Source organism: Neopsephotus bourkii, unplaced genomic scaffold (genome assembly GCF_033783945.1).
Source record: "Neopsephotus bourkii isolate Nb327-2 ecotype Australia unplaced genomic scaffold, CSIRO-AGI_Nbou_v1 NB_659, whole genome shotgun sequence".
NCBI classification, from domain to species: Eukaryota; Metazoa; Chordata; class Aves; order Psittaciformes; family Psittacidae; genus Neopsephotus; species Neopsephotus bourkii.
In genome coordinates, this window is record NW_026901158.1 from 6,428,318 (window position 1) to 6,448,297 (window position 19,980).

General features: G+C 50.6%; 1 protein-coding gene across 1 annotated transcript in view; it reads right to left on the reverse strand.

The window, feature by feature from the left end:
- COL27A1 (collagen type XXVII alpha 1 chain) overlaps window positions 1-19,980 on the reverse strand; it is a 163,869-nt gene that overhangs the window by 29,647 nt on the left and 114,242 nt on the right. Inside the window, exons 30-38 of the mRNA XM_061352908.1 lie at window positions 15,751-15,804; window positions 14,788-14,832; window positions 14,582-14,626; window positions 14,324-14,377; window positions 13,622-13,675; window positions 11,416-11,469; window positions 9,541-9,594; window positions 8,761-8,814; window positions 7,237-7,344 (exon numbers count right to left, since the gene is read on the reverse strand). Coding sequence (XP_061208892.1) covers window positions 7,237-7,344; window positions 8,761-8,814; window positions 9,541-9,594; window positions 11,416-11,469; window positions 13,622-13,675; window positions 14,324-14,377; window positions 14,582-14,626; window positions 14,788-14,832; window positions 15,751-15,804 — 522 coding nt within the window. The remainder of the gene's footprint in view (window positions 1-7,236; window positions 7,345-8,760; window positions 8,815-9,540; window positions 9,595-11,415; window positions 11,470-13,621; window positions 13,676-14,323; window positions 14,378-14,581; window positions 14,627-14,787; window positions 14,833-15,750; window positions 15,805-19,980) is intronic.

Consider the following 19,980-nt stretch of genomic DNA (forward strand, 5'->3'; position numbering starts at 1 on the left):
TGCCCAAAGAGCGCGTCTCCTTCGCCTGAGTCAGGAAAGAACCCGTGCCAAGGCAACGGGATTCATTTCACATTCGGGCTCATTCTAACTGCTATTAACTCTAAACGAAGACCAGCTGGGCTCAGCCTGCCTGCCCGAGCAGCACAGGGCTGGCCAGCACTGCAGGGACAACAGCCCCTTGGCTATAGGAGAGCAACCTTGGTCACTGCAGGCAGTGCAGGGACTGCTCTGTGGTTGCCTGGGCTCACAGGTACCCCTGGTCCACTCCAAATGGATGGCTTTGGGGGACTGAGTCACAGAGACCGGAATAGTAGACAAGAATAAAGCCTCCCAGCCGACAAAATCCACTGTGTACCTCTCCATAAAATGGGATGCTGAGATTTCCACACAACAGGATGAACCAGGGGCCATCAGCACTGATTAAAGCAAAAGGAGAAGAAGCTGACTACATCTAAGGTGCCCAGGGATGACAACACTGCAAGCAATAAAACCTGAGGATTGCAGTTTATGCAGAGCAGCGCTCACCCTGACCCTTGCTCTCACCCTATTCAAAGCAGAGTTCAAGCACGTTTGACTGCATTCCTGAGCAACTTCATTTGCCTTTGATTTTTGAGGCAAGGCAAATACCTGCTTATGGCTTTGTTAGATATTGGTCTGCACGAGTATATTCCTCCAAGGCTGTTATACAACGATGCACCATGGCCAAGTGCAAGCACCTTCAAGCTATCGAAACTGGAGTCCAGTAAGCTGTGGCTTGGGATGTGGGCCATGCACAAGACCAGGAGACACTCAGCTCTGCAGCAAAAGGCCCTTTGACAAGCAGAGCTGGCTCAGGAAACATCTACTGTAATGCACATGGGACAATACACCCTGTACTGAAGCCACAGCACAGGGTACAGGAGCAGGGCTGAGGAGCTCCTGGTCCCCCTCTGCCACTGAGCAACCTGCATGACCCTGGACAAGTCACTTTATGTTGTCTATCTACTGCTAATACATTATTCAAGGGAAAGATTAGGAATATCAATACTCATTTCCTATACTAAGGGTGTGAGGAGCTTGCTGTTCCTACTGACACACTGCCAGGGCTCTCATAGCCCAGTATCCTCCATCCCTTCCATTGCTCAGTTGGGGGTAACCCCACATCCCGAAGTTATGGGAGTTTAAGGAACCTCTTTCAAGTGAGAGCTCCACAGACAGCTCCATGAGAAACAGCATTCCCAGGAAACAGCAGCTCAGCACATTATAAAAAGCCCAGAGATTCCTGCATGGAGACCAGAGATTAAAACCAGAAGTAACTCCAGGATTGTCCTTCGGCAGCCCCAGTGTTTCCAGGGAGCTGGATGCCATGGAAGTGATGTGGTGCTGCCAGCTGTCCCCGAGCTCAAGCGTTGGGAGTGAATGGCTGGATCCAGTGACAGAAAATCTTGGAATCGTGTTTTTCAGTGGCAGGAAGCAGAAAAGAACAAAGAGCAAAAAATCCCCACCCTGGGACAAACTCCACTGTGAGTGATGTTTGGACAACGTTGTGAGAGAGAGAATGGATGGGAATGGGCCTCTGGTGTTACAGAGACCAGAAACCAGCCCCATCTCAGTTATGACCACAGTGTCTGGAGCAGATCTGCTAGGTTAGAGCAGAAGATCCATCCTGGCCAGCAAGTCCTCTTCAAGACTGCAGCCTGCAGATGATGGAGAAAGGAGAGCACAATGGGAAGGATGCTGAACTCAGGACATCAGCGCTGCGTGTGGACTTGCTGCCGCTCTGGGGTGTGATGTGGCTGAGACCACAGTGATGGAGCCAAGGACCACAAGTTCACCAGTGCTCTGTGCTGGGCTGGGTCCTGTGCAAAGCACTGCGAGTTCCTCTACCACCAGCCCAGCTCCATCACTTCACCCTCTTGGAGAGCAAAGGAAAGGACTTTGGACCTTGTTGCATCAGCCCTTAAAGCCCTTTTGGTGCACGTCTGTGCCACGCAGCAGGGCCAGCACATGCAGCCAGATCTCTGATGTAATTGTTTATGGCGATTGATATCATTGGAGGGTCTGGCTCAAAGCTTTGCGAGTCCTGAGATGGCTTGAATGACACCGCAGATAGGGTTTCAGGTTAAAAAGGAAGTGGAAAAAGAGAAGAACTCGGCTCCCAGATCTGCTGAACAATGAGGGATTTTCTTGTTTCAGAGCATGTTGTATTTCAGTGCTTACAGGGCTCTCCAATTGCTTTCCTGGAACTGTAAACCCCTCGCTATCAGATGTCTGCCTCGTATGACAACCAGCACATTACCAAAACCACAGCGCAGAGCTACGGAGCGCAGCTGGAAACCCAAACCCACGGCCTCCCTCCTGCCAGCTGGCTTGGGCTGTTTGCACAGCCACTGGTGGATCAGTTGTCCTCCAAGGGAAGGGATGAAGTGCTGCATTCGCTGTAGGTAGAGAGGAGAAGCAGTGGGGAGAAGCACTTCTTGGGGGGGATGCTCACAGGGACCTGTGTCCAGGTTGATGGTTGCATACAAGTGACTTCAACCTCTTACTATCCTCTGTTGCAAAGAGGAGGATGGACTGGCAGCCAGCTCCTTTACCCTCCAACAGTGCTCTCTGGGTGTTTCACCCTCTGTGGCACTATCCCCTTGGGACGCTTGTAGGTTGGTAGATAAATTATCTTCTTATTCTGGCAGATTACACCATGGCACTTGCACTGCTGATGGATGCCTTGCAGGGTTCACAGCCTGTTGGACCTTTCAGTACCCCCCACAGACTGCAGAGACACATCCTTGCCCATACAGAAAGTCTGGATCCTCAGTGGACTCCCTGCTCTGTTGATCCCAGGATTCGCATCTCCAGCCATTCTCTCCTAATGAAGATGCCCAGGCAATCCCTGATGCTCTGCAAGAGGAAGAGATTTGCAGCTCGTTGTGGCTCAAACGAACCAATTAGAGGTCAAAGTCCAGAAGAGAATCAAAGATAGCGAAGGCAACAAGCTTGTATTAGAAGACTGAAAACACTGGAAGGAGATAATACGTGAGACAGCAGCTCAGGAAAGGTGCAAAACTGATGCAAGCGTATCTTGCACTCAGCTGTGTGCTGATGCCCTGATTTCTCCCTTTTGACCAAGGGACAATTGGCCCATCCCTTTGTTGAGCAGGGTTTGAAGGGAGCAGCGTGAACTTGGACAAAGCAACCAGAAGATAGAGTATGCTCACTTAGCTCCAACTGCCTCGAGACCTGCCAGCCACAGCTGGGAGGCTCATGGACCAAATCCACTGGCTTTGCACCACACACAGGCTATCCCCAGGGACACGGCTGGGGCCTCCCTGCTGCTTTTGTCTGGGATTTAAAACCAGCTTTCAGATATGTTAACGCTGGGAATGGCTGAGCCAAGTTAGAGCTTAGAGTCTTTAACAATGCTTCTTGGGTGCCGAGGGAAGCTTGGTCATGGGCTTGGTATCTATCATAGACTCCAAGCATCAGGATGGCTTTCTGGAAAATGAAGCCTTGCTCAGTAAAGCCAGATGTGTCCCTGCTGTAGGGATCAGTAACTGGGTGAACATCTCCTTTCTGGCTGGCTGAATGCAAAGTGAGGTGGGGAAGTCCTACTGAGGATGGAAAGTGTCACCAAGACCTTCCTTTCAGCCAAGTTCCTCAGCTTCAAATGTGGAATCCATGGCCCTGAAGAGCAGCACAGACCTTTCATGCTTCCTTCCTCCAGCTTTACCACCAGTGAAGGTGCTTTAGCACATCCCTTCTTCATCAGCCATCTCTCAGGTTGCTCTATGACTGTGCAGACCAAAGAACTGCTTAGCCTCCTTCTATCCCTTGCACTGGCCATCTCCATACGGTGTAGATGCTCTGCTAGGTTCCTCCAGCTACAACAGGGTGCTGCCAGCATGGGGCCTTTTCCCCATACCAGTATGTGCAAAATGGGCTTGAATATGTACCAGCAATAAAGCATTTCAGAGCAACCAGATGCCTCATTTCCTACACTGGTCAGGCAGACACTAAGCAGTGAAGTGTCGCGTTCCTTTGGACATAAGCAAAATCAAGACTAAGACTAAACATGTCCTTGGTGTTAAGGAAAAACCTTCAAGAAGGGATGTAGCTGTGGGAACGTGTGATGGAAAGGGTTTTTCCAGAGGCTGTTGCTGCTTGGGGGGGGCACATCTCTGTGGGACCCCTCCAGTACCGAGGCAGAGGGCAACACAAAGCCAATACAAGGCGCACGAAAAGCTTCTCTCTATGTCCATGGCTGCAGATGTGCATCAGTTTCCTTAAGCTAATGTGAATCTCCTCCAGATGTTGAAGAGGAGGTACGCACTCCTGAATGGAGGTTAGTTTGTTGGCACAGGTAACCAGGCAGATCCTTGTGTGTCTCTTCCACTGACAGCACAGAAACATCAACATCTCTTTGTACCTGAGCAGCCCATCACTGGAGGAAAAGCAAACACCTCTAGCCCAGGGAAACGTCAGCAGATCCAGGCAGGAATGCAACGAAGCACAGAGTTAAGGGCTCTGGGTGTCATGCCAGGAGAGACCAAATGAAGATGTAATAGCTGCAGTTCTCTGTAAAACCATCTCAACTGAGTATTGGACAGTGTTAACACTGTCAGATGTATTAAAACCATATGCAACATGTGTGATGTGCAAGCACACAGTATCTGCAGCACACCCTAGCCCAACGTGCCTCCTCCCTGCACTATAAGTGGCTCTGCACCTTCCTAAGGCAATTTCCCTACAAATGGATAGGTTTGTCACCGTGCCTGTAGTGGCTTCTGTGGCATTGCCTTGCAGAGGATGGGTTGATGTGATATTCCAGCTTCCAATACTCAACAGAACAGGAGACGGTTGCCGTTATCATTAGCATCTCTGAGCTGTCAACTTGGCAGAAATCTAAGGAGGATCCCATGGATATTTGTACCTTTTCCCCATGGGAAGGTGGGATAAAAGTCTCCAAAATGGGAAAGGAAAAATTATTTGTTCTTCTATCAGAGGACTTCCATCTTCAAATTACCTCAGCAAGACAGGAACACCAGCCTATATATGAGGTAATGGCCAGGCGTTTGGCAGGGGAGCCAATGGTATCTGGAGCCTATGTGGTCTCTGACAGTCTGCCCTGAGTTTAGACATAGGGATATACAAAGCAGCACATGAAAATAGTAGATGGAAATATAGCAGTCTGCAGTAAAAAAAACACACACAAAAGGGAGTGATTATGAGCAGGAATCTTGGCTCTGTTGACTCTTTATGGCATCATGTTCCCAGGGACATGCTGGCAAACAGCAGGGATGGAGTCTGAGAGAATCTATATTTCATACTCTATAACTTAATATGGCTTTTGCATGAGTTTAGTATTTTTATTGGGTTCTTAAAACATGCACTGAATAAACACATGAACCTGCCAGAAGCACAGCACGTGGAGGGCCGGGTGCTGAGGGTGGCTGTCCATAGAGCCGGGATGTTGGGAACCACCCCATGCCATACCACCCCTTGGTATGGTCCCAATCCTGCAAAGAGCTCCCTGTGGATACAGGGGGCTGGGGCCAACGATGGCCTTATTTAGGGCAAGGACAACAGCCTTATTCTGTACATTTATGGTGCTGCATAGCAGTATTGAGGCAACGTTTCCACTTTCGAGTCGAGTCAGTGCTCACATGGCAACCTCAGCCCAAAACCAACATAAATCCAGCCCCTTTGCCTCCATCCCCTTGCACCCTTCTCGTTGTCCTTCTTTTAGCCAGCCACCATGTCACCAAAGGGAAAAACAACCTGCTCCATCATCGAGCATCCTCCCAGCGCTCAGAGGTACCTGCCTGCCCTACTGCTTCCCACCCATCCTGGGCAGGGAATTCAGAGCTGCCATAAACCTGGTCAGACCTGGGCTCCTTCTGACACATCCAGAGACGTGTGGGGTGGGAGCCAGCCTGTTCCCTGGCTGCATCAGGAACAGGGCTTGTGCTATAAGTGAGCACAGCCGCTCCGCTCAAGGCTGGCTGCATCCAACCCAGCCAGGCTATGGCTGCACAGCAAGAACCTCGCAAGTCTTACCCATCGGAGAGCTTTGATCCACAGCAATAATTGCAATGAATAAATCATGGTGTCAAGATGACATCGCCTGCATTTCAAGCAGAAGGACCTGACTTGGCTTGCAGAGCAGCCCGCTGGGGCACTGGGCAGAGCTATCCTTCATCTGGCAACACTGAATGAGCCCCAGGCCAGACCGTGCAGACTTATCCCAGAGCCAAAATCACACTTTCTATGACACCGAAATCAGACCTCCAGGAGAACCAGACATGCTGAGGATACTCACTGAGGATCCAGGGATAATTTCCTGCTAATTTGTTCTATTTGTTTTCTATATTTAAGGGGGAAACCCAGACCTAAGCAAGCAACCATCAGACAGAAGTGAGAGAAAGCAAAACCCGGCCATTTCCAAACTCCAGGCCAAGGCTGGAGTGCCAGCCAGGGGAAAATCAGTTCCTCACAGTCCTTTGCACATCCCTCTCTATACCGTGAGTGGTGGTCCATTTTACAGATGCAGCAGAGGCACCGTGTCCCAAACCCTATGGCAGAGCAGGGAAGTGATCCACACCTAAGTGTGTATCCTGATGGAAAGACCAAACCATCTCCTGGATGTAGGTCTTTGCAAAGACAACACACTTCATGACACCATTTGCAATGAGTGACATCTCAGATGGGACTGCTTTAAGCAGTGTCCTGGTTTACTGCCTGCATCTCCCTCTCAGGCTGCCCCTAGGAGTTTTGCTGTAACATGGCGTGCTTTGTTAGGGTCGTATTAATTCCTACAGTAATCATTGCCCTTGTCTGAAACAAAAGAAGAAGGGAAAAAAAAGGAAAGAAAAAGCCTATTTGTTCTTTACTAGGGTTTAAGTGCAATCAAATCTCTCAGACACAGGACTGGAAGCTTCTTTTAGTGCAAAAGGATTCTGTCTCTTCAGACAAGCTGGTTTGCCCTCTGCAGCCCAAAGCTCAATGTATGCCTGAAGCCTGAGCCGGGGAGCATGGTGCTGCACCCCTGGGCTCAAACCACAGCCATTGGGAAGGTTAAAGTCATCTTGGACATGGGGATTTAGACAAGAGCTGATCCTTCTAGGGCAAGATGCCACTCTGATCTGGAAACCAGGGTGCAGTGGCCCTATGGAGAGCACACTGCCTGTACCCTGGTGATCTGATAGCCTGTGCAGCAAGGAGGGGAGACCCCATGGGGTCCAGGCTGGTTTCCAGACTCACTCGGACACCTGTGATGCCGGGATATCCAGGAGGCCCTTCCTTTCCCTTCAGTCCTTCGCTGCCTTTTTCTCCTTTCTCTCCTTCCAGGCCTTGGTCTCCTTTGTCTCCCTGTGGAAGAGAGGAGGGTGGGAGCTTTTCATACCCACACAGCGCATGGGTCACTGGACAAGGCAAAAAACCCACCACATAATTAATATTTCAGGAGTCTGAGAGGAAGAAGCCTGCGAGGGAAAGGATGAATGAGGATGAGTCATAATACACTTGACATTTAAAACATGAGCAAAACCAGGTTTCTTGTGTTTTGTTGAACGTCTTGGCTGGAGGGGAAGGAACTCCCCCATTACACAGGGTAATGTGAACCCCTTTGCTTCCCCTTCAGTAAGAGCTGAACCTCCCACATGAATGAAACAGGCAGACAAGAGCTGCAAGCCTCTCTTGCCTAAGCTTGGGATGCTGAAAGGTTCATAATAGGACAGGTTTGCCTGGAGCAGCCGCTTGGCTCCTGCTGCCAAATGGGAATCACCCCAGGGCTCAAATAAACCCTCTTCACAACAGAGTCATCGCGCCCTGGTGAAGGATTTGTGGCCTGAGCAGCAGGTATCACATCGAATCACTGCTCCTGTAATTGATAGCACTGAATCTTATGGAGACAACCAAAAAGGCTGATTCTGTACTGACTGCAGCACCTAACACTTGTGCAACCACACTGGCTTTAACAGTCATTTCCTACTTGCACCTATGATTGTGAGAGCACAGCAACATCCCTTCTGGTTAAACAAACACAACCAGGCTGAATAGATCTGGTTTGAGATGCTCTTAGGGATAGTGGTGGCAAGAGAATATAGAAGTCTTGACTGTCTTTAAAGAAGAGTCTATTGGTCCAGCGTTCGGAGATAAGCACAACGGAGACACATGGCAAACAGCTTAACAAGAACGAAGCAATAAATTGCATTGTTGTGGGACTGGCTGCTTTTTCTTTCCATGGAACAAAGCTGTTGGCCTGTTTGGATGGACCAGCTGTGCAGGGACAGGAATCAGGCCTGTTCCAAAGGCCAGGTAGCAAGCCCACAGCAGCGAGATACAGAGCACAGCACAAGCCATGAGTGAGCTTTGCCAAGAGGAAGGGCATCTGGTTTCTTTACTTTCTAGCAATGCTCTGGCCAGTGGTGCAGGGCAGTGATGGACAGCTCTTGGTTTCCCCTGCCAGGCCCTGGAATTCCTGATTAGCTGGAAATTGAATCTGCAAAGACTCAAATAAAACAGACAAATTGCTGGAAACCAGAGTTTGGAGAACTTGACCTTTTGGGAGATCTGATCAGGTGCCAGAACTGTGGGCAGAGGAGTGAAACAGGAGGAGTCCATTATGTGTGCTTGCAGGAAAAGAGTCCTTAGAGAGAGCAGGGCAGAGGTTTGTTGCCCAGAGGACCCAATGACCCCTTTAGCTTCAACCTGGTCCTGGGAATCACGGGACCCTGAGTGCATGGGGATGCAAGAGCTGAAATGTGCCATGAGAGCGAGGTTTACCTTGACACCGTCCGGGCCGGGTGCCCCGCTGTCCCCTTCCAGCCCTGGTTCCCCCTGTAAAACAGAGGCAAGCACCATCAGGATGTGCATAAAGAGGCTTTCCCCTAAGCTTTCCATAGATGATTCATGGCAGTGAGTGACAGGATCCCAGCCCTTTGACATGTCCCATCTCACATCCTGATACCGAACAAGCTCTTCTGGAGCAAGAGCAGGAATTCAGCTTCTTGCTTTATTCTAAGACAGTTTCTCCTCCATGGACCCTATGGGAAGACCTCCTTTTCCCTGTGTTGAAAAGGGGGCTCAGTCTGCATTCATTTAACCTGGGGTTTCCCCATCCTGCTCCAAGAACTGACCTTAGTCCTGAGAAGGGACAAGAGGCGCTGCCGGATTCAATCCGCGCATTCATCCCATTCCTGGCTCCGTCCCACTTGTGCATAGTGTAGCCAGTGTTCCCCTGCTTAATGCCTGCCTTCTGCTCCAGCATTCCCTGCATCCTCCTGGTGAACAGGACAGGTCTGTTCCCACACTGCCCCTTTCATATGCGAGGGGGTCACAGCAAAGCAGCACTGTACCATTGGGGATGCTCATGCAGGATGCTGAGCTGGAGCTGAGAGGCTCTGTGAGGAAGGTGTTGCCATCACCCGCAGGAGAAACAAAGGCCATAAGGGTAATGGCATGCTCAGAGCGGGGTCTGTCTGCCCAGGCTATGAGTGAACAGGGAACAGAGCCTCCGGGGAACTACTAAGACAAAGCAGCTCATCCAGAAGGTGCTGTACTCACCCTTTGGCCAATGAGGCCTTGCTCTCCAGGGGTTCCCAACTGGCCAGGATCACCCTATGAAGAAGGAAGCATACACATGGAGACAAGCGGTTTACTGATGGTGAGTGAGCATGAAGCACTCCCCATTGCACCCCTCATTTTGACCTTTCTTTCCTCCTACATCTTCAGTTTGTGAGGAGGTCCAAAGGACAGGTTGGCATCACCTGCTCACACAGGGCTAGCTCACACCAGCTCTGTTGCAGTGATGCTCAACAAGACAGGGATTAGTGGTTGTGCCAAGAAGGTATTCCCTTGGCATGGTCCTTTGGCAGCAAAGCAGCGATGCTGGGTGCATGCAGTGCTGCAGCAGGCACAACCAGGGCGAGGGAGAAGAAAGCCAACAGCTCTTTGAGCCCCAGCATCACTGAGGAGAGTGAAGAAGAACCTGAGCCTTTGACGGCACCAAAATGAATGGGCTGAAGGTAGCAAACAAATGGATCTTGGCGACAGGCTGTGAGGCTGTAATTCAGCACAACAGCCATAAGACAGCTACATCCCATGTGTGCCCATCCGAGATAAGTGCTTTGTAAGGAAGAGAGCTCAGGAAACACTGAGGTGCAAGGGGAGAAAGCTTGGACCTATCCATACATCTTATCCTGCATCAAACCAGTCTGCAAGTGATGACTGCGCAAAGCAATTCCAGTCTGTCCCAGCACCTCCCAGCTTAGGACAAGGAGCAGCACGGGGTTGATGCTCCCTGGCTCCCAGCAAGGATGTGTTACAGCAGGTAAAGGGGTGTTTGTGCAAACATCATGCCCTGTTCCCAAGGAGCGCAGCCGGGAGCACGGGAGCTGTAACACCCGTGCAGCATCAGGACGCCAAAGACATGGCAGCTCCAGTGGAGCGTCAGAAGGTTTGCCAAGGAAAACATGGCAAAGGATGGGGCTGGGGGCGGGGGGTGAAGAGCAGCACAGAGGAAATTGCATTTAATCCCCACATAGAGCCCGTTCAAAAGCTTTGCACACAGGAGCAAACCTTCAAACCGAGCGGAAAGGGGTTAGGATCAAATAAACACCATACCCCCCCTCCCCGTGAGCTGCTCGGCACAGGGATCTCATTCAAACAAAGAGAAGATTTTTAGAGGCCTTTCCGTGTGGACAAGAAGGTGCATTCATGGCTCTGGAGCAGGGCACCCTTCCCCCATAACCTTTACAGGAGTTCGGTCCCCATGGAGCTGAGGCTTGGAAACTGCGGCAGGACCTTGTTTGGGAGGGCTTTTGAGCTTGGGACCTGCCTAAGACTCCTCTTGTTTCAAATGAGAAGCTGCTGGATCTCTGGGTCTCGAGGACTCCCTGCTCCACTCAGATTGAGGGAGAAATGAGCTTCATTTCCAAGGTCTTCAGAGCTCTTGAGGCTCAAGACCCTGGGGATGGAGCTTCTCCCCATCACCTCTGGATGGGGTCAGGACTTTGTGACTAAGGGCTTAAAATTAACCTGATTTTATCTCTTAAGCTTTAGGACAAGGGCAATGGGTTTAAACTGAAATGGGAGATTTAGGTTAGATATAAGGAGGAAGCTCTTCCCTGTGAGGGCGGTGAGCAGCTGGAATGGACTGCCCAAAGAAGCGGTGAATGCTCCATCCCTGGCTCCAGCCAGGCTGGACAGAGCCTTGGTTGACACGGTTGAGTGAGAGATGTCCCTGCCCATGGCAGGGGGTTGGAACTGGATGATCTCAAGGTCCTTTCCAACCCAAACCATTCTGTGATTCTATGCTTGTTTGTGGAATATGCAACTGCTTTAGCTGCTGGAGAGTGAACCCCAATGTTACCCCATCCCGCAGGAACATTATTATCTCCTTGGCCTGACACAGCATTTGCACTAAGGGGGTTTTCTTACCTTCATGCCAGGTTCACCTGCAGGGCCAGGTTGTCCTATTGAGCCAGGCGGTCCCTGGGAAACAAAATACCCCAAGATAATGAAAAAACCCATTGTAACCAAGCAGAAAGCAAGATCAAAGACATAATTCCTTTACCAGAGCCCTCCTGGGCCAGCAGAGCCCTGGCTGCAACGTAATTACCTCCCTGGAGCTGGATCAGGGTACACAGCATCAAAGAGGCTCAGTCCCTCCCTTGCCTCGTTCCTGGGAAGGCTCTGCTCATCCCTCACACCTCCCCTGTCCCCAAACACCTCTGCCAAGCGCTTCCAACTCATTCCAACCCTCTGCTTTCTAAGGGTAGTAACCACGCCATGCAGCAGCACTGGGATTAGAAGGGAAAGAAGGGAAAAGGTCCAGAGTTAGACTTAAAAGCCCTTTGCAAGGGTCCAGCAGGATGGCTGATACATCCTGATGGCTGTACATCCTACATCAGCAGGATGGCTGATACATCCTCCTCCCTGCAGCCCCCCTTCTCCACCTCTATGGGTGTGAGCACCCTCTCCAGGCCACCAAACTGGCTCTGGTTAGGATAAAACCTTAACACATCCTTTGGGGCTGCAGTGCATTGAGATGTCACAGCTTCAATCATTTACTCTATTCATTTTCTCTAGGTGCAATAGGCCAGCAAGCATCCTAATGCCAACAACTGGGCTCAGATCAGAGACCCATGACCCAGGGCTGTCTCTAGGCTGTACTAACTGAAAGAAAGTGGCTGACCCCTGTGTGAGCATAGGCACTGACAGGCTTGGCATCCCTCAGAGGGCCTGACCTGGGAAACTATGGGAAGTCAGAGAGAAACTGTTCTCACTCAGTGTCCAGCTTTACAATAGCAGGGTCATGTCCATCAGCTATCTTTAGTACCAAGACCAACTGGGAGCTTTAGTCTTTGGACATTTTCTGCTACCTCTGGGAAGCGTGGGGAATGAGAATCAGTCAAAGAAGCCCAAAGATGGGACAGCAAAGAATGTCTTTAAAGGATTTGAGTGGTTTATTTACTTATGATATTTGCTTTCCGGACAACACTCTCCCTTCTCTTTGCAGATGGGAATGAGGAGCCCAGAGTCAAGGGAGCAGCTCTGCTGCCCAGGGAATAAAGCCAGTTCCAGGCTTGCTGAACTGGATTCAAGGAGAGGAGGGAGCAAGGGCGTGTGTTGGGTTTGTGAACAGTCAAGTCACACAACGGGAAAACCGAGGCTCCAATGAAAGCAGGAATCCTGCTCTGGTTTCTCCAGAGGTGCCAGAGTCAGACTTGAATCAAGCTTTGTACTTTCCTGGTTGGCAGCATGCAGAGGGGCTCGGGAGCAGCTTTCCAGCTCCCCAGTGTGGTTTACCACGCTGAGAGCTCGCTCCATCCAGTCTAGCAGCCATGAGAATGGAAACTTGCATGACTCACACTTTGCAGTAGAATGCATTAAAAGCCACCTTCGCTGCTGTTTGCACAACAGAGTGAAGCATCACGTCTATATTACAGCTCGGGACCTATGGAAAGGAGCTACCCAAAGGGAGCTGGCACATCTGGAATAAACAGCTAAGACTGTAATGCTTCAAGTGCAATGAAATCAAGCCAGGGCTGCAGATGAGTTAGGCAGGAACCATGGAGGCATCTCCTGCGCTCCATTAGGGCACCGTTTGGCTGCTGCTGCTTTAGTTATGGTGTGTTTGTGCCACTGCTTCATGGCAACAGCAACCCCAAAGCACTGTCAACAGCAAAGGCATTTCTCTGAGCTTCCTCAGAGGCTTGTGTTGGAACTGCCATAGCAATCCTTATGGGCTGCCTTGTCAGCAATGGCACCAGTGAGTGGGAAAAGCCAGTTTTCAGTTTGATTTGTTATTGTATTTGCACTACCCTGGTGCAGAAAGATGCTCCCTGGTGTGGTTGTAAAGCCAGGTCTGGGACATGCTTGTCAGTGTGGTCAGCTTTAAGATGTTTCTCTTGTGGTGGGTCCGCACCTCTGCCAGCTGTGGGTCTGTGGCCTGTGATGAAAATGATGCTCGGGTTTCTGATTTTCACCATTTGCTTTGGAAGTCCACTTTGAGACTCAAAGGAAATCCCTCCTGCTCGTGTCCCCAGGTGTGGAAGGAAGCATCTCTGCACATTTACTCCTCCCTCACACCTACCACTGCTAGTGCAAGGGGAAAACAAACAGGAGCAAAGATCAGACCTACCTTATGCCCAATAGATCCCAAAGGCCCGGGCGGCCCCTGTGGTCCTTGTGGCCCCTGGAAAAGAGGGACACAAGGCTCTTTTTATATGAGTGTTTCCATTTCTGAAGGGCTATCACTGTCTGTAAGATAAAAACCCAGCTCCCTCCCACACCACCGGGTGCAGGAGATGGCCAATGAGATGGGTCTGCTGGAGCACCTAAACAGGCAAACAGCGCAGGCCACCCTTCTTTCTGGTTCTCACCTCAAACTGCAGTTGGCAATGTGAAAATGCCTGGTTTACCCTCTCCCTTCACAGTCCAGGTCAGTCCCAATAGACACAGAGAGCTTCAGTGTCCTCTTGGCCCTCCCTTAGGGCTGTGTCTTCACCAGACACCTCCCAAAGCCATGGGCTCAGTTCTGACACTGTCCCAGTCCCAGCCTTGCCCTTCTTTCCTCCCTTCCCTTCCAGAATCCAGCCCAGGCTGCATCCTACACTCTCCCTGGCTGATCCACAGCCCCCTTCTGATTCCCAGGGGCCTGACCTTGTCCTTCCCCATGCCTCCTCGGACTCCAGCCAAGCCTTTCACATCTCCAACCAAGCTGGAGCTGGCAAGGACAGAGAAGCTGGGAATGGGAATAAGTGGTGTGGAAGAGGCAGAAGAAATGAAGTGGCTGCGTGTGTGCAAGGGAAGACAGAGGAAGAGAGAGTAATAAGACACTTACCGGGTCACCTGGAGCCCCTTTTGCTCCTGGAGGTCCAGAAGGTCCTTGGATACCCTAGGAAAGTCAAACACGCCAAAGTCAGCTCCAATCCCATAGGAATCCTTCGTGCAGTAACATACATCTCATAAATGATCCAGTAAAAGGAGTGGAGAGGTAGTCAGATATTGTCCAAATGCTTCTTCCTGGCCCAGGACTCAACACTAAATGAGTGAAGTGAAGTTAAGGTTATGAAAGGAAGCACAAGTGATGGACACTTACCGGGAAGCCACGTGCTCCCGTCTCTCCGGTCTCACCCATCTTCCCCTATGAACACACAGTTACAGTGATTATCAGCTGGGGATGTGCTGAGATGCCTGCAGTGATTTGTCCAGCAGAAGCTGCAGTTCCCTGGGCACTGTGTGCATGGGGGTATTCCCATGGGGGACTGACACCGTGCCAGGCACTGGCTCCCACAGGGGACATACCTGCAGCCCATCTGGCCCCTGCTTGCCTGGCTCCCCTGATCGCCCCTGGAAAGCAAAAAGGCAAAGACTCAAAATACTAGTGATGCTTTTCTGCCCCAGCCCATCTGCGCTTGCATCTTAGTGCATCAGATATCCCCCTCCAGTTCCCTGCAGCTATTGAGAGGCCAAATGCTCAGCATCTTGCCTTAAGCAACACCTCAAACAGCACAGAATGTGAGCAATGAGCTGCAGGGCCTAAGGTTTACTGAGCAAACACTGCTTTGCAGGAAGCTGAGACTCTCAGGAGACTCAGCACAGCCCTGCCTGAGGAATAAAGGAGATTCCCCATCCAAATTGCATTCACAGGACCATGTGTGCAATGCAGGAGATGGAGTTTGCGACGCTCAATGGTAGGACAAGGGTCCAGCTCTGCCATGCTACTCTTAGGTCCGGCTGCTGCCAAAGAGAGAAACAACCCCATGCACCCACCCCAGAGCCTGTTCTGGAGCAGCTCACCCTGGATGAAGATCTGCTTGGGCAGGGTATCTGCCAGGCTCTGCACCAGCCATCTCTTGCCCTGCATTTTTCCCTGTCCTGATCCAAGTGACATGGAGCACATCAGAACAGATACATATTCCCTTAGGTCATACTTTACCAGCTGTGTTAAATTGCTCTGATTTCGGCACTATGTTCAGATGTAACCATCAAGCACACTCACTGCCACTTAAAGCCATTCCCATTCTTGTGAGGGACACTATTATTTCAGCAATGGCCCTTTTATGTTTGAGGACTCCCTCAACAACTACCTACAGACCCCACACTGACCACATTTGTCTTTGGCTGCATGAAAGGCTCACCCCTGCAGGTCAATCCTTACAGAGCAATTGAGCATCCCCTCTTCCTGGAGAAGGACATGACCCTGATCCTGCCCAGAGCATTCCACAACACATCTAAGAGCAGCCTTGGCCACCCACTGATGCTCACCTTGACACCTCGCGACCCCGGCTCACCGACTGGTCCATCAGGCCCTCTGGCACCCTGGGAAAAGGCAAAACAGAGGCAAAAATAAGAACATAAAGAATGTGTCACTGGAAAATACAGCATTGCCCTAGCTTTGGCCACCAGGAAGGTCCATGAGGTCAGTCTTGGCCTAAACCAGCCTATACCTGGTTGGGTTGAGCACAGCAGTTCAGAGCCCAGGACTCAAAAGATCCATTCTGTGTTTTGTTGCTTCATTTCTCACCATTAACAGCACCAAAATACTTTCTGTTCCTGTTAAACCAACTACCAACTGCAGACCAAAGCCAGGGGAGGAAAGCAGGCCAGGAACAGCCTTATTTTGAGACAGCAGTTACATGACAACAGTTTCATGATGCACAACCTATCCTTATTGATAGTAACCATCTTCCTTCTTAGAAACCACACTTCTCCATCTCATCCTGACCTTAACTCTTGACATTCCACACTGTCTCATTATGGCTATCAGGGCAATAGAAGTACAAGGTACAGAGGCACACAAGCCTGACCATACATAATCGTCCTGGGCCCCAAACTGTTCTCAGAGATCAGGGTATGTTTGCTGGCAGCAGAACCCAAGGTTTCAGCTATAGTTACCTGCTATTTAAAGAACTGGCTGCTATTAAGGATCAGGCAGGTGCTCATGCATATGCATGCTAGGAGCATGCCGTGCCTGCTTTGGCATGTCTGATCCCATGCCCAGTATCAGCTCTGGGATGCGTGCAGTAGGCATGAGGACCTCAGGAGGTGCAGGGGACATGCACACTCATGGTACATGCAAGAGTGCACACAGTGAGCAATCCTGATGGGTACAATGGAACAGTTCATGGTACAGATGGGCATCCTTGAGGAATGGGTGTCCTTGTTTGTTCCAGGGGGTTCTAGGTGAGGAGAGGGGATAGCTGTGATTTAGCTTTCAAGCTAATTCTAGAAGAGAACGCACATCCCTCTGCACCATTTGAACCCCAGGAAGCAGCGTGTCCCACTGACAGAGGATAAACAGAGCCGGAGTGAGGGGAAAATAGAACAGTGAAAGAAAATAGGGCATATCAAAAGACTCTGTTAAGGCACGTCATGCTCATAATCAGGCCATGAGCTCAGTTGGGACTCTGAGGCGCTACCGCAATATAAATACAAACACAAACACAGAGCGGTGCTAGAATGGAGCGGTGAGAGGAATCCTGAGAGCAGGCCAGCATGGAAATAGGGAAAACAGGAGCCAATGTGCTTAATCGGGATGCAAAGCGAGTGCCAAAAGTAATAACAGGGCTGGGGAGCCAATGCGTTAGAAAAGCAACTCCAGGATGACAGGCAAAGAGAGAGAGAGAGGCTCACAAAGAAAGGCAGTGTAAGAGCAGCAGAGGAATAGGAAACCAGCCAAATTATTACAGCAGACAAACACTGTCAATGTAAAATAATGCAAAAACTTCTACTGGGCTTGGCAAAACCCTGTGCTGCTGGGAGTACCAGAGAGGCAATGACCGAGGAAGGCACAGCCCTAAAGAATGCTCAGCCTGGTCTCCAGGGCAGATGGACAGAGGAGGACCGTGCACCAGATGGGAACACCACAACCAAACGGGGTGTTTCACAGGTCAGGGCTTTGCTATGTTAGTGCAATGGTAGCTCTCACCAGGCCAAGCGCCCCAGCTCGTGCTGGCCACTGCGTCAGAGAGCAGCAAAGATCAAAAGGCTCATTAATCCTTGTCCCTGCAAACCGCAAAGCACAGTGACATGAAGCAGAAGGTCATTGAAAAGCAGTGGCACTGACAGCTCAAGTCGGCGCTGTAAGTTGGGAGAATAGGGCTTGAAGGCATCTGGGATGATGCTTGGGATGACAGGGGGTTGGGACTGAATGATCTTAAAGTCCTTTCCAACCCGAACCATTCTGTGATTCTATGACTGGGACACCCAGCAAAATACACAGACCTGCTCTGGGCTGCCCAAATTGAAGGGAGGTATCAGCACGTGTACGGCACTAGCATCCTAGGAAAGCACCCTGCTACCCAATCTGTCATCCTCCCTGTTCCCTTCCTCTTCGAACAGCCACTGAAGTACTTTGTGCAGTTACACCTTTACTATCCAAGATGATGGGGTGACCTGATTGTGAGGAAGGGGAAGGATGCGCAGCAGGGAGGGATTCAGCAGCTCAGCACTGGTATTACAGAAGGAGGCAGCAGAGATCAGAGGCAAACAGGACATGGAAACGACACAGGTTAGAGGCTTCCATTCCAGAACAGATGCTGCTGGGGAAGGGAAGTGGGATGCATCTGGCCCTGTCCAGCCCCTTTGGGGTTGGCTCAAGCTATTGGGTGCCCTCAGCCCTCACTCAGCTCTGCAGTGGGGGCTGTGGTTCCCAGTGCTCCAACCCAGCAGGGCTGGGTAAGTGTTTGCAGTATCCTCATTTCTTCCAGCAGAGCCCTCTCACCAGCATGGCAGGATCTGCCAGGGCAATCTCCCTTCACAGCAGTCCCCTGCCTAATCCCATCACAGCACATCTCATCAGCATCTGACCTAAAGAAGGAGAAAGTGACCCTGTATTTGCAAACGCTTGTGGCAAGCTCCATCTTCTCCAGCCTCCTGGGCTGGAACCCAGGATAAAGGCTTCCCCTAATTCACCCTGACAGGGAAGTCAATTAGTTGAATCTTTAAATCTCTCTTTTACTGACAACGCTGGTTAGAGATGAGTGAGTGAGGTCCTGGCAGCTCTCTAGGGAGCATCCCATGCCCAACGCCACAAGACACAGGATGATGCCTTCCCCCTGCGTTGCTTGCAGCTTGGCACTGCAGGCAGGGCTAAGCACAGCTCCCCTTGGACCCTCAGTGCTTCAGAATTAACTGCACAGCGAGGCATGACTACCCTGAGCAGGCAGAGGGACCAAAGGGGTACCTTGGGGAGCATCCTCCGAGGGGCATAGGCAGCATGGACCAGTCCTAAGGATGGGGTAAGGAGGGTGCAGTGAAAGGCATGGGTTTATCATTGGTGTCAGTGTAGCTAGAAGCTCATGAAACAGAGAAGGAAGCATTTCTTTAGTCTGTGTTTGTATTTATATGGCAGTACATTGCTCAGGAGAGGTTTTGCTGGGCCAGGGCTGTACAAACAGTGCAAGCTCCAAGTAGCTTTATAATGTAAACAGGAAAAAAAGGATGGTTAGATAGAGATCTGTCTGCTCTGCTGCACATGGGCAGTCAAGGCACAGAGAGATACAGGTTCATGGCTGATGGAGCCTTTGAGAACCTGCTCACCAAAGCCACCTCGACATGGGTATACAACTCAAAGGGATTGCCATGACCATCTCAAAGCAGCTCACCCAGGGAGCCACAGCACAGATATGTGCCCAGGCAGTCGCACTGCAGCACAAGACTAAGTGCCATCACTCATTGCTACCTAACACATGAACTCAAGCTCCAGGCTTTGCAACTCGTGTTTATTGAGGCAAGAGATAGACCCTGCTGCTGGAGCATGCAAAACAGAGCTAAACACTCAATAGGGTGTTTCCACAAAGCAGCAACACATTTCCCCCCCTATTTAAACAGATACTTAGAGCTCAAAGATGGAGAGTAACCAGTCTCTAAACAGCAGAAGCAGCAGCATGAAGAAGCAGTCAGCAGCTCCTCTCCAGAAACCCAAAGCTTCTTCCTTACCCCTGTGCAAATATCAGTCCAAACATTGATATTTCACTGTCACAGTCTGGCCAAACAAAAAGCAAACGGATGCCCTGACTGGAGCTGAAAGGAGACACCATTGGCCACAGATCTGCAGCCAGCTTTTCACTTTTCCTGCTTTTCCAGCCAATTAGAAAGATCCCTGGGAGCAAAACCTCTGCTTTTCCCCCATGAACAACTTCTCAGCTGGGCCTGGAGAAAGCAACTACTTTCAGGTTTGCTCCGATAACACCACTCTATGGATCTCTAGCATTGATGGATTCCTGCAGTCAGTGATGCTGTGAAGCATCGTGCCCATGTGGCAGAGACACAAAGCAGCACCTTATCTCCTCTTTGCAGGCTTCATCTGGGTTAATGCAGGAGCTTGATGAATGAATGCTGGAAGAGAGAAATGTGCTTTGGGATTTGAAAAGCTCCTTTGGGTCATCTGAGCCAGTGCCCAGGGAGAGGGTGAAATACCAGAGGTATTGGTACACTTTAACAAGAACAGGGCAAGATGGGACACTTCCCAGCAGGATTTCAGGTGCAGCTTTA